General features: G+C 42.1%; 1 protein-coding gene across 1 annotated transcript; it reads left to right on the top strand.

The window, feature by feature from the left end:
- The first annotated feature begins 1,760 nt into the window (after window positions 1-1,760).
- On the top strand, window positions 1,761-12,888 carry coil (coilin p80). Its single transcript, XM_036590163.1, is given in 8 exon segments — window positions 1,761-2,005; window positions 3,730-4,684; window positions 8,348-8,366; window positions 8,369-8,436; window positions 8,610-8,657; window positions 8,744-8,813; window positions 9,737-9,825; window positions 12,739-12,888. Coding segments are annotated over 8 exon segments (1,554 nt in total). The 3' UTR covers window positions 12,799-12,888.
- Window positions 12,889-14,529: the final 1,641 nt, after the last annotated feature.

Here is a 14,529-nt window from a genome sequence, read left to right as displayed (position 1 = left end):
CACTTGACCACTTGACCGACCAGTCCATCAGACGTCTTGTGGACGTCGCTGGTCACAAAACTGCTTCCATTCCATACGGGATCTTGCCAGTCTCCTCCACAAGGTTCCCATGGTGTTTCGTATCTCGTCTTCCCATCTTATTGGAGGCCTTCCGAGTGGTCACGCGGATACCACTCGGCAACTGCGCGGGTCCACCGGTGGTCGGTGAACCGTGCGACATGGCCAGCTCATCTGAGCTTGGCCTGCCGGTATTCTGCGATCACGTCTTTCACGCCGCTTCTACGTCTGATCTCCTCGTTCCGGATGTGGTCTCGCAATGTGATTCCCAGCACTGATCGTTCCATGGCCCTCTGCGACGTTAGTAGTCGTTGTTCTTCCCTCTTCGTGGTGGCCCAAGTCTCACTTGCGTATAGCAATGTACTTCATAAATACATTTACATACGTGTATTTTTCTATAGTACATTTCTCTGTGTTATATTACCCCATACATTTTAACATAAGTGCATTTTAAAATATATTTACTAATATTATTAACATGGCAGTATATTCTAAAATGCATGTTTGTGTTTGGAATGTATTTGGGCCAGGATTGCAATTTATTTGAAATGTAAATTTAAAAGTGATGGAGCAGCAGCGGTGAAGTGACGGTCACTAATGAAAGTGGCTGTGAAGTGGCCGCTCAGAGGCGGTCACTAATAAAAGTGGCCTCGAAGTGGCTGCAAAGTGACCGTGATGTAGCTGCTCAATAAAATGAATGTATTGAATACATCTTCTTCAACTGTATTCATTCTAAGAATTTTTGGTATGATGCAACGAAGGATATTGGACAGAAAATGAGCATTTCTATTAAGAATAGATATATTTGATATTTAATTTTATTATAAAGACTCCAATAAGGACATTTGCTACTTGCTTAATCTGTTCATTCTACTTTATCCATAAAATGAAATTTACAAAGAGAATCCCATCTTACAGTGCATTTAAAGATGACAATGTCATTATTATTTTTTGTATTATTCTTTATTTCCTTTATTTAAACTTTTCACTTCTCATTGGGAACTATCGTTATACTGAAACCCTGTCTCTGATAATTACTTGTTCCTCTAGCAATAAAATAAAACATAAAAAAAGTAGCCCATCAATGGCGGCCGCTAATAAAAGTGGCCGCTTACTGCTGCCACAAGAGCAGCCACTTCCAAGAGACCCAACTCCTACTGGGACATACCAGAGCCGGTTTATGAAGAGCCTGGCCAGTTTCTGCCCCGACATTGTATCAAAAACAGGAACCAGAACTTTCCTTTAGTTTAGACAGTTGAAGGATGGATTTCACTAAAAAACAAAGAAATCTCACCTGTATGTTTCCTTTATTCTACAGCAAACGGGTTTAGGGCAGCAGGAGGCGGGCTTTACTGCTAGAGCGTGATGACTGATTGGCGAGCGGAGCAGCTCATTGGCTGTTCGCGCTCACTGACGTCATGAATGTACGTGAGGCGCCGTTTAAACTCCTATAACTCAAGTTTAAAAGCTCTTAAATATATAACAGCAGTGTTAAAATGTTTTATGCTGCTCTGTTCAGGAAATCAATGAATTCTTTTACATTAATAAACTATGATCTTGTAAAAAATACTTCACTGTTAGAAAGGAAAAACTGTGCGTGTGTGTGTGTGAAAAGGGGAACAGTAGCCGCCGTTCTCCTCCAGGCCGGTAGGGGGAGTGTGGTGATTAAGCTGCACGGGCTGCTCCTTCTCTCTCCGGCAGGCATGGCGGGCAGCAGCGCGGTGAGGCTCCGGCTCCGGTTCGACTATCCTCCTCCCTCCGGGCCGCAGTGCCGCATGAGCTGGATCCTGCTGGATCAGAACCGCTGCAGGGTTATAGCGGACCTGTGCAGTGAGATCCGGGAGAGGTTCGGCTACAGCCGCAGAACCGAGCTGGACCTGTTCATAGAGGAGAGCTACCTGCCCCCGGCTGAGAGCATCTACCTGATCCGGGACAACGACAGCATCAGGTAACGGTGCAGGAACCACAGCGGGGTCAGAACACAACAGCGCAGCTTTGCCTGCTGACAGGGTTCTTTACGTGGTGAAAGGGTTCTTTACGTGGTGAAAGGTTCTTCAGACTGATGGTGAACGTGTTGTATGTGGTTCTATACAGCACCAAAAAGGGTTCTACTATTTTTTATGATGTCAAGCTTGTGACTGAAGAAGAACCCACACAAATGTTATAAACGGTCCTGAGAAAAATAGAAAATGTGGGAAATGGTCCTTTTAAAGGGGAACTTCACCAAGTTTTTCAAAATTCCTCCATAATGCAGTCTGTGAGATGTAATCAGAGTGATTCAGAGTGGTTTGGTGTGAAATGGTTCAGATGTCTTTACAGTGGTGGTGATACGAACCAGGGGTCGCCATGGCTACAACACAAATATAGACATTTTATTTACTATCCAGAACCACCAGTGAACCTACACGAGTCTTCTGAGTTTATATGGAATGTTGATGATGGAAAATAGTGGAAAATCTGAAATAATAAGTTTGTTTGGGGACTATTTTGCCTCACAGCGCCCTGCATGTATCCCTCCACCATGAATGGATTAAAATAAATTGATTACAGTACAGTTTTAGGCCAAAACCTATCACAAAATGATAATAATGATAATAATAATAATATCTTTATTTTTAGAGCACTTTTCATAGCAGTGGCAGCTCACAGTGCTCTACAGACAGGAGAGAATGTTTACGGTAATGGACGACACGATGACGGGTCAGTTTAAAGAGAGAAACACCACGAGCCGTAGAGTTTAATGAGCGCTGAGTTAAAGAGCTGCGTTTTCAGGTGTTTATTAAAAGTGAGCTCTGAGCTCGACTGTCTAATAAAAGCTGAACTGAGCTCCACAGTTTAGAAGCAGAATAACTGAAAGAGTCTCTCCACGTTTTCTGTGTTTTACTGAAGGAGTTCAGAAGGTCAGAATCTGCAGATCTGAGATCATAAACAGACGGTCAGGAGCTTTAAGGTCATTTAGAGATTTAAAAACCAGCAGCAGAGCTTTAAACTCTCTCTAACAGATCCAGGCGGTCAGTGCAGTGTGTACCGGGGTGATATGAGCTCTGTGTTGGTGCTGTGAGGATCCGTTCTGCTGCGTTCTGTACAGGTTCTAGAGGATGGACTGTTTTCTCCAGTGAGAAGATCATTACAGTGATCAACTCTGCTGAACAAACGCAGCAAGTTTCTCAGCGTCGCTCTGAGAGAGAAAAGACTGAACTTTAGTAAAAGTTCATAAACAGTGTCTCAGACATCAGGCAGTGTATTTATAACCTTTTACATGTAATAACGTAATTTTCTTAGTTCTGAACTGCACTAAATCATATATAAACAATATAAAATGATAACAGTAAAACAGTTAAAATGAATGAAGTGATTCTAAAGAGCTGTGAAGCAGCCGATCATGTGAACAACACGCAGATCTTCAGTCCGATGGCCACAGCTGCCCAGCATAACACCAAAAATAACCGCTCTGTGCTTTAATTCCTACTCTGTGTTTAAATGGTGAATAAATGACGTTTGGTGAAGTTACTCACAGTGAGCCTGATGACCACGACTGACCTGTTACTTCAGGAGAGGATAATGCGTTTGTGAACAGACGTTGTCGAATATTCAGTGTCAGTTTCGCCTTAACGGGTCAAATGGTTCCAGTTTTCTGCAGAAGAGGTATAACATGTTTGTCCTTCTTTTCAGGGTGAAGGTTTCCAGCCCCTCCTGTCTGAGTGTGCAGACTGCAGGGAAGAAGAGGAGCAGAGAGGATGAGGAGCAGCTGCTGGAGGACGACGTGGCTGTAGGACCAAAGAAGAGCAGAAGTGAGCCAAGCCAAGTAAACGGTTTCAACCAACCAGAGGAGACCAAGAAGAAGAAGAAGAAGAAGAAGAAAAAGAAGGTAGAGAAAAAGGCTGAGGCTGCTGTGGAACCCATCACACCCGCTAAAGAACCCGCCTCCTCCAAGACCAAACCGGAGAAAAGCAGCAAAAAAGCGTCGGGTTCTTCTGTGTCTGCCAACGGCAAAGCATCGCAAACGAGTAGGAAACATGATGACACATCAGACTCTTCAGACAGCAGCGCTCAGAAACCCCCACCACCCAAACCTAAACCCAAGCCCAAGCAGGCTGTAGCAGCTAAAGCGAAGGAAAGCACTTCTTCAGAAGGTTCTTCGTCTTCTGAAGATGCTGCACCTACAAAGCCGAACGTGACTGTCAAACCAGCTCCCGTTACACCAAAACCCACCTCCACAAACTCTAAACCGTCAGCCAAAAAGCCCCCCACACAACCGTCCTCTGATTCATCATCATCATCATCTTCACCAACACCTCCAGTTAAGAAGGTACCTCCACCCTCTGCAGTCCAGAATGGTCCAGCTGCTGCTCCGTCCACTCCGCTGGTCAAAAAGGATGAGAAGAAGCCAGAAAGCTCAGACTCGGACAGCAGCAGTGAGACGGAGCTGGTGATTAAGAAACCCAACCCGCAGGTCATGGGAATGACCCCCCGCGGGGGCGGTAGGGTCAGGGGTCGTGGAGGGGTCTGGGGCGGCTTCGGGAGGGCCAGAGGGACGCCATGGAAACAGAACTTTCACTATAACTATGACAGCGGGGAGCAGCAGAAGCAGGTCGATTCACAGACCAACAGAAGCCGGGTGATAGAGGTGGGTGGACATCCAGATGTTAACACACGAAAACTCAGTTTTCCATTATAAGAGGGAACCTTTTCTGCTCATTTTCAGTGTTTGTAGTTTTATTTTTGGGGTCTAGAACAGATTTACATACTTCAATGCTCCAAAAACACTTTGATTTTTCTTATACTCTACATCTCTATTCACCGCACATCGTCCGAAAATGCACAGCCATTGTTTTAACGGCGGGATGCACCAGCACCAGCGCTCCGAGACTCCGAGCACCGTTCAGTTCCTCTGAGTCACAGTGTGTCGCACAGCATTTTGCCATTATTACGTTAAATTAAAGCCATTTTGAGAGCACAGAGAGCGCTTTTTTACCCCTCTGACTTTCTTGATTGTATTTATTAGCCTGTAGCTCAGTGGCTAGGCTAGCAGTCAGAATTGGGTGACACCACCGTCATTGGTTATATGACGTATTTGCTTAATGCATGCTGGGTATTGTAGTGAGAGAACACTGGTTGATAAAAATTGATTCTTTAATTGCTCGATTCTTTTCATTGCCACACCTCAGTGGTGATCGTATCCAGCACATAAAGATATAATTCAACTCTGTTATAGTACAAGACACATAAACATACAATATAGAACATATACAGTAAATAAAATACAATACAATATACATTTAATGCAGGAGAATCAGTAATTTCAGTCATTTTTATCTGTGTTCTTACTAAGGCTGGAAATCTCACAGACAGACCATAATATGTGCTACTCAGAAGAGTTTAGTGACCTGATTGCAGCAGGAAAAAGCTGCTCTTAAAGCATGGTGTCCTAATTTTTAGAGATCCGCCAGAAGGATGTAATTGGGAAAGATTGTACGGCGGATCAGAGGGATCTGTAATTATTCTCTTTGCCCACTTGATTATATTTGTCACTGATTATAAATATAGTCAACTGAAGGAAATGATATTTCAGTTATCTTTGAAGCTTCACCGACAGTCCCTTTCAGTTCATTACGAGTTTGGAGATCTACATTTCCATACCAAACTGTAGTAGACTGACATGCATTAAATTAGCATAAAGTCTGATGAACTGAGAGGAGGTGCAGCGGCTAACGGACTGGTGCGGAACCAACAACCTGTCTCTGAATGTGGACAAAACTAAGGAGATGGTTGTTGACTTCCGAAGAGTGCGAGGTGTCTCCCCCCCCCACTGAACATCACTGGCTCTTCTTTGGAAATCGTCAGGAGCACCAAGTTCCTCGGTGTCCACATCTGAGAACCTCACCTGGTCCCTCAACACCAACTCCATAGCCAAGAGAGCCTAGCAGCACCTCTACTTCCTGCGGAGACTGAAGAAAGTTCATCTCCCCCTCCCATCCTCACCATGTTCTACAGGGGGACTGTGGAGAGCATCCTGAGCAGCTGCATCATCGCCTGGTTTGGGAACGGCACCACCTCTGACTGCAAGACCCTACAGCGCATAGTGAGGACGGCGGAGAAGATCATCAGGGTCTCTCTCCCCCCCATCATGGACATCTACACCACACGCTGCATCCCAAAGCCACCAGCATTGTGGACCCCATCCGTCCCTCACACTGACTTTCCTCACACACACATACACACACACACACACACACTACACTCACACTCACACACACTACACTCACACTCACACACACACACACACACACACACACACACACTCTACACTACATCTCACACCACACTCACACACACACCACACACACACACACACACACACTCTACACTCACATTCTCACACACACACACACATACTCTACACTCACATTCTCACACACACACACTCTACACTCACATTCTCACACACACACTCTACACTCACACACACACACACACACACACACACTACACTACACTCACACACACACACACACACACACACATACTCTACACTCACATTCTCACACACACACACTCTACACTCACACACACACATACACACACACACACACACACACACACACACTCTACACTCACACACACACACATACTCTACACTCACATTCTCACACACACACACTCTACACTCACATTCTCACACACACACTCTACACTCACACACACACATACACACACACACACACACACACACACACACTCTACACTCACACACACACACATACTCTACACTCACATTCTCACACACACATACTCTACACTCACATTCTCACACACACACACTCTACACTCACACACACACATACACACACACACACACACACACACACACACTCTACACTCACACACACACACATACTCTACACTCACATTCTCACACACACATACTCTACACTCACATTCTCACACACACATACTCTACACTCACATTCTCACACACACACTCTACACACACACACACACACACACACACACTACACACACACACACACACACACACACACTCTACACTCACACACTCTACACTCACACACACACACATATTCTACACTCACACACACACACTCACACACACATACTCTACACTCACACACACACACTCACACTCTACACTCACACACACACTCTACACTCTACACTCACACACACACACTCTACACTCACACACACTCTACACTCCACACTACCTCACACTCACATTCTCACACACACACTCTACACTCACACACACACTCACACACACACTCTACACTCACACACACTCTACACTCACACATACTCTACACTCACACACACACTCTACACTCTACACACACACTCTACACTCACACACACTCTACACTCACACACACACACTCTACACTCACACACACTCTACACTCACACACACACACTCTACACTCACACACACACACTCTACACTCACACACACTCTACACTCACACACACACACACTCTACACACACACACACACACACACTCTACACTCACACTCACACACACTCTACACTCACACACACACACACTCTACACACATACACACACTCTATACACACACTCACACACACACACACACACTCTACACACACACACACACACTCTATACACACACACACACACACACACATATTCTACACTCACTCACACACACACACTCTACACACACACTCCTCTTTGATGCTCTACCTGCTCTATCTGGATCATTGCTGCTAACACTCTTTACACTGTGTTTTACTGTAGTACTGCGTATCCTACCTCAGTAACTGCAGTGTTTATGTATGTTATCTGACTGCGTAACTCACAGATCACAGCATGTTAAATATCTCTGCACCTTATTCCACAACCCTACCTCCTGTCCTGAAATGAGTGCTGTGTCGGTGCTGCACTGTCCAGTCTGTTTACTGTGTCTAATCTCTGTTTATATATCGTATTTATTGTGTTGTTTCTAGTTTAATTTTTCTGCACACTCACGTCTGCACACTGCTCTTTGTTCCACGTTGCACCGTGTTGTTCCTGGAGGAACGTAATTTCACTCCACTATGTACTCGTACACAGATGGAATGACAAAAACCTCTTGCCTTGATGAGGCTGAGGGTCATAATGCTGAGCTATGGGATTCTGCATAACACAATAAATAACATCATGTAATACATGAAGCTCTGGTTCCAGGTTTAGATGCCCTGTTAACTCTTTCTACTTTAATAGAAGTGTTTAATGAGCTTTTGTAATTCTCCTTCTGTGTTTTCTGCAGAATCCTCCGGAGCCGGAGCCCAGCGGGACTACAGCGCTCTGCCTCTGCTCGCAGCTCCGCCTGCAGCGGGACAGAAAATCGCTTTCAAGGTGCGTCTGAGAGAGAAAACGCAGAACCGCTGAGCTGGGATTCGTTTCGGTTCATTGCTTTCTTAATTTAATGCCTGTGTTGAGTAAAATAGGCCATTATTTTGTTTAATTACAGAGAGTTTATAGCTTTAATCAGTCACACTGTTCTTTTAATGATGATTGTTTTGTTCCAGCTGCTGGAGCTCACAGAGAACTACAGTCCAGAAGTGTCTGATTATAAAGTAAGTTTTTCAGCTTTTCAGAAAATTCTTCACTGTAAGTCGTGGTGTTTACAGGAGAATTTGATGTTTTTCTCTGTTTCCTGCAGGAAGGGAAGATTATTGGTTTTAATCACGCCACTAACATGATTGAGCTGGAACTTCTCACTCAATCTCAAGGTAAATCCTGGATTTCTGAACTGATGGGAAGTGCAGAAGTGTTACTGGTGGCATCCTCTGACAGTGCCACGTTTAAAGTCTCTGATCTCTTCAGTACGACTCATTCTACTGCCAGTGTGTGCCTATGGAGACTGCAAGGCTATGTACTTGATTTTATACACCTGTTAGCAGTGAGTGTGGCTGAATCAGCTAATTAGAAGGGGTGTCCACATACTTTTGGCCATGTAAAGTATCTCAGGAAGAATTTCAATCATTATATCACCCACTACTAGTGTCTCTACTTGAAATACTGACGCTACAGATTTTACAGTGAACAGTTTTTGCTGCTGCACGTCTCCAGCGTGAAATAATCACACTGCTGCTTTCAGTTAAGCTCCATCTAGTGGCGCACATGTACGCATCACCCTGTAATGTGTGTGCGCATCAGAAATTGCTTCACGTTGCTATTGACAATACTGATACTGTACTTTTTTACAAAATGCAGTCTTAGAGACCAGAGAGGTTCAGAGTGGTTTGGTGTGAAATGGTTCAGATGTCTTTACAGTGGTGGTGATAGGAACCAGGGGTCGCCATGACTACAACACAAATATAGACATTTTATTTACTATCCAGAACCACCAGTGAACCTACACGAGTCTTCTGAGTTTATATGGAATTTTGATGATGGGAAATAGTGGAAAATCTGAAATAATAAGTTTTTCTTTGGGGACTATTTTGCCTCACAGCACCCTGCATATTTTGTATCCCTCCACTATGAATGGATTTTGAGGCCTAAACTTCTGAGAAGTATCATAAAACAGTGTCTCAGTCATCAGGCTGTGAATTCATAACCATTTCATGTAGTAACTTTCTGTGAGGGAGCTTTTAGAGGTGGACGTCTGGTTCCTCAGCAGATGATCTCAGTAACCTTTGTGTGTCTCCAGCCCGAGGGGAGCCCGGGAAGTTTGATCTGGTTTATCAGAATCCGGATGGTTCAGAGAGCGTGGAGTACGCCGTCACAGTCGGATCTCAGGTAACACACACACATACAGGTCAAATCTCAACACACACACTCCGTCTCCTCTGTCCAGATGCTGAAATTTGGCTTATTTGTATTACCATACAAGTGCACTCTGTACTGCAGTTTATCAGCCCACCTCTACGCCATTCAGAAGAAAAGGGACCACCATAGGACCACTGCTGTCTGTTTGTTCTTATTCAACATTATTCAACATTAAATGTGAAAAAAGTCGTTGTATTTAAATGTCACTCTTCTGTTTTGCTGGAGAATTTGCTTTAATTTTACGCAAACCTCAAAAAACTGATTACCTAATATAAACTAATATCATTATGATGCATATCGTGCCATAAACCGTGAAGTACTATGACATTATGTTAGAGCCCTGTAGTCCATATTTATGTTATAGTAATGAGTCCTGAATGAAAAGCCCCTCAGCTGTGCAGCGTGGAGGCCTCGCACGGCCTGTACGCTCTGTTGTTGTGGTGTTGTAGCGTTTCACTGTGTTCAGCATTTACTCGACGGTTAGAAGCCCAAACATTGTGCTGGCAAAGCTCCAAACTCAGCTTTTGTCGCTCATCTTTCTGTATTGATCCCCCCCAGCCTCCATTAGAGCTTTAGGGTGGTCCTCTTTATGGATGGAGGTAAAGCCTGCAGGTCTTTGTGAAACGGCTGTGGGTGCTGCCGTCCACTCGCGCTGTAAAATACATTCTGACAGCGTGAATCTGAGCCGATCATCTGCCCAGACTTTAGACTTTTACTGACCTGTTACTCCCTCAGCTCTGCACTGTCCATAAGTCTCCACTTCACTGTAGTTTTCTGCTTTATCGTTTTTAGTTATGTTCTCAGTCATATGCAAAAGTTTAATACCACATTTTTCTGCAAATTTTAGTGACCGTTTCTTGTTTGTTGAGTTTAAAATATTGATGGAGGAACAAAATATAAAATGTGATATGACTTTTGCACAGGCCACATTTTTATTTTTTATTTTTCCCCCAATATGTTACGTTTTTTACATAATTTTCTTAGTTTTTTTGCCAAAAATAATCTTGTTACATTAACTTCCATTACACTCTTAGCAAAAAGGTTCTACATAGCACCAAAAAAGGGTTCTTTGGCTTGTAACAATAGTGGAACACCTTTAGTGCTATATAGAACCATTTTCAAAAAGAGTTCAGTCTGAAGAACACTTTCATGATGCAAAGAATTATTTAACCATGCAGAGGGTTCTTTGATCATAGTTCTATATAGAACCATGTTCTTTACTAAAGAACCCTTGAAGAACCATCTTTTTGAAGAGTGTAGGTTATAATGTTTTTTTTTCTTTCTTTTAGTGGTGTAATACAGGCAACACAGTTGTCTGTATACAAAAACATCTCAAAAATAATGTTTTCCAAAAAAAAAATCAGCTCATACTTAATACAGTGAACATAATAACTCTGGTAAACACGTTTTATTAGATGATTAGAGATTTTTGCAAACTGAATTCAAAAACACAATTAGTTTTCCTAACCACAGATTTTGTTTTGTATGGAAGGTAATTTATTTGTTTGTTTTTCCCCAAATATGTATTTTTAACATAATTTTCTTAGTTTTTAAAAAAATAAAAAACAAGCTTGTTGCATTAACTCTCATCACAAGGTTAAGATGTTTTTCCTCCTGCTATAAAGCTGCCATTCTTTAAAATATTGAAAAGTAATGCACCAATGACATTATGGTTCCACAGTGAGATACAGAATATGAGCCAAAATAAAAACAAACCCTCTGTTACACTGTTTTCACTCCACTCATCGTCAGTAAATGAGGATTTGCCTTTTAAAAATAAAATGCTGATTTAATGTCAGAACTGAAATTAATCTGCCTGCAGGTGTAATAATGACTGTACCGCTCTCCACTGTGCAGCACTGTAAACACGGTTAAATCAGTGTAGTGGATCTTTTGCATTTCATTTTAGTTGCATTTCAATGAGACAAAGTACATTTGAAGTACAAAAAGAAAAGTGAAAACAGTGCAGTGGGGGTTTTACTTTGCATTTTCTCGCATATTCTGCACGTCACCTGTGGAACAGTAATGTTATGTGTGGATTGCATTTCACTGGTTTCACTGTTATGATGCTTTTCAATGCGTAAAATCAGTTTAAAGTGCTGCACAGTGGGAAGCAGTAAGTGTGCCTTCGTTACATTTAAAGGCAGATTGTATTCAGTTCTGACACGAAATCAGCATTTCTGGTTTTGAATGTAAATCCTCATGTGTTGTTTTTCAGTTAAACAGGTCGAGTAAAGAAACTGTAATAGAGGGTTTCTTTTTCATTTTGGCTCATATTCTGCATCTCACTGTGGAATAATAATGTCATGTTTGCGTTATATTTTTCTATTTTCTACTGTAGTGGCTGCTTTTCAACATTTTAATGAAATGGCAACTTTATAGCAGGAGGAAAAAACATTATAACCTAGTAAAGGAAGTCAATATAACAAGACTGTTTTTTGGCAAATAACTAAGAAAATAATGTAAAAATATAACATATGGGGAGAAAATACAGACAAATTTCCCTCTGTACAAAACAAAATCTGTAGTTAATTAGTAAAATTTTAATTCAGTATGCAAAAATCCCGATATAACCGTTTTAACCTGACAAAAAGTGCTTACCAGTGTTAGTATATTCACTGTATTCAGTAGGTGCTGATTTTTTTTTTTTTGGCCAAAATATCAATTTTGAGCTTTTTTTGTATACAGACAGCTGTATTGTCTGTATTACACCGCAGTGTCAGTAGTTCCTCCGCTGATCTTCATGTATCAGTTCATTCTGACTCAGAGCTAAATATTGAAATAGAATCTGACCCACTGAATGGATTCCTGATTACCGGTAGCTGAATGGTTGTGATGTCAGAAAGTGGGCGTGTTATAACGCTGTGTGTGATGTCTGTGCAGCTGACGGAGCGGTGGGACTCGCTGCTGGAGCCGCGGCTCATAGTGGAGAACACCGGCTGAGAGATGGCAGAAGAACCAGGATTTACCTTTTAGAGCAGTTTTTGTTTTTAAGTGACACTTTTGTGTTGTTGCATTTTTAAAAAGTACTGTGAATAAATGAATAAATATTTTTGATATATAAAACTGACCCAGTTCTTCTTTTTATTATTATTGTAATTATTACTACTGTGGTGTGTGTGTGTTTGTGTGTGTTTGTGTGTGTGTGTGGAAAATCTGAAATAATAAGTTTTCTTTGGGGACTATTTTCGCCTTAGAACGCCCTACATGTATCCCTCCACCATAAATGTTTTTTTTTTATTATATTTTAGGCCAGAATCTATCGTAAAACAGAAACTATCGTAAAACAGTGTCTCAGTCATCAGGCAGTGAATTCATAACCATTTCATGTAGTAACTTTCTGTGAGGGAGCTTTTAGAGGTGGACGTCTGGTTCCTATCACCACCACTGTGAACAGCTCTGACTCGGTAAGTTTATCTAGAACAGAGTTTCACACCAAACCACTCTGAACCACTCTGAACCGCTCTGAATGACTCTGTTTACATCTTAACCACTTACTTATGCAGAGAATTCTCATCATTCTTTAAAACATTTTGCTTATACTGGAGCATCTTTGCAGTTCAGGTGGAGTTCGCGTGTTCACGGAACGTCACGAGGTGACGTCATTTTGTGGGCGTGCGTCGGGCCATCGTCTCCTCCTGTAGCGGAGAGCGGCGCCGCTTGCGTCACTGCTGAGCTCATCAAGTCCTGTTGATGTCGTTGTTCAGTGATGAGAGTGCAAGTGGTCGTAGGCAAGCGACGGTGGATTCGATTCAGCTTAGCGAACCGATTCATTTGAACTGTCCGTTTCAGTGAACCAAACTTTTGGTTCTATGACTCACTGATTCCTAAGCAGAGTCAACAAATTCAGTTCATACTGAGTGATCGAATCAAGACGTAAGTATGATATATATATATATATACAATAACGAGTCAAGTCTACTTTACTCTTCATGCTCGATTCAATTCTCCATATACAACATTTGAGTCAGTGAGTCAAATGCACAAAGCGCAAATGCTGATTCAAGGAAGTTGCTCTTAATGTGATATTTTCTGATTTTTGATGTTAATGTGGAATCAGAGCACGCTTAGTCTTATTTAGTTCTAAAAGAGGTGCTTTCCTCATGGTAGTGTTGGGTCATTGTTCCTAGCGTTTCTTGGACTTTTATTTTGAAGGGCTAGGCGAGGCTCTGTTGTAGCAGAGCTAGAGCCAGCTAACATTAAGAGCCATGAGCTAGCCTGAGAACTGTTTTCCCCTTTCGGTAAACTGTATTCTGAGTTAAGTCGAGTAAAAGCTGAGTTAAGGACCACAATCTCAAATCCTCCAGATTTCTAGCAAGAACATACCACATCACAATGGTGTCAGAAGTTGGATTCATCCTCTCTCAACATCATTAGAATCCTTTGTAAATAGTTTTATAAATGTTACATTTATGTAAAACCTTTTTTACACAAGTTTTCTATTGAGGATATAAACATTGGCTTCGTCCAAAATTGTATACTGCCAACACAGTACGTAGAACACTCCACTATATGTAATATATTTATTAGTATAGCATATATAGTATGCATAGCACATTATAATATGTGATGGGGTGGGAAATATGATGATATTTAATTCTTATCAAGATAAATAATGTGTCAATATGCTTTTCTGAGCATATTGTTGACTTTCTCAGTACTTAAAGAGCACCA

The sequence above is a fragment of the Colossoma macropomum genome, unplaced genomic scaffold, assembly GCF_904425465.1.
Source record: "Colossoma macropomum unplaced genomic scaffold, Colossoma_macropomum, whole genome shotgun sequence".
NCBI classification, from domain to species: Eukaryota; Metazoa; Chordata; class Actinopteri; order Characiformes; family Serrasalmidae; genus Colossoma; species Colossoma macropomum.
The sequence above is the reverse complement of the archived record's forward strand: the minus strand, read 5'-3'. Positions and strand labels throughout refer to the sequence as shown.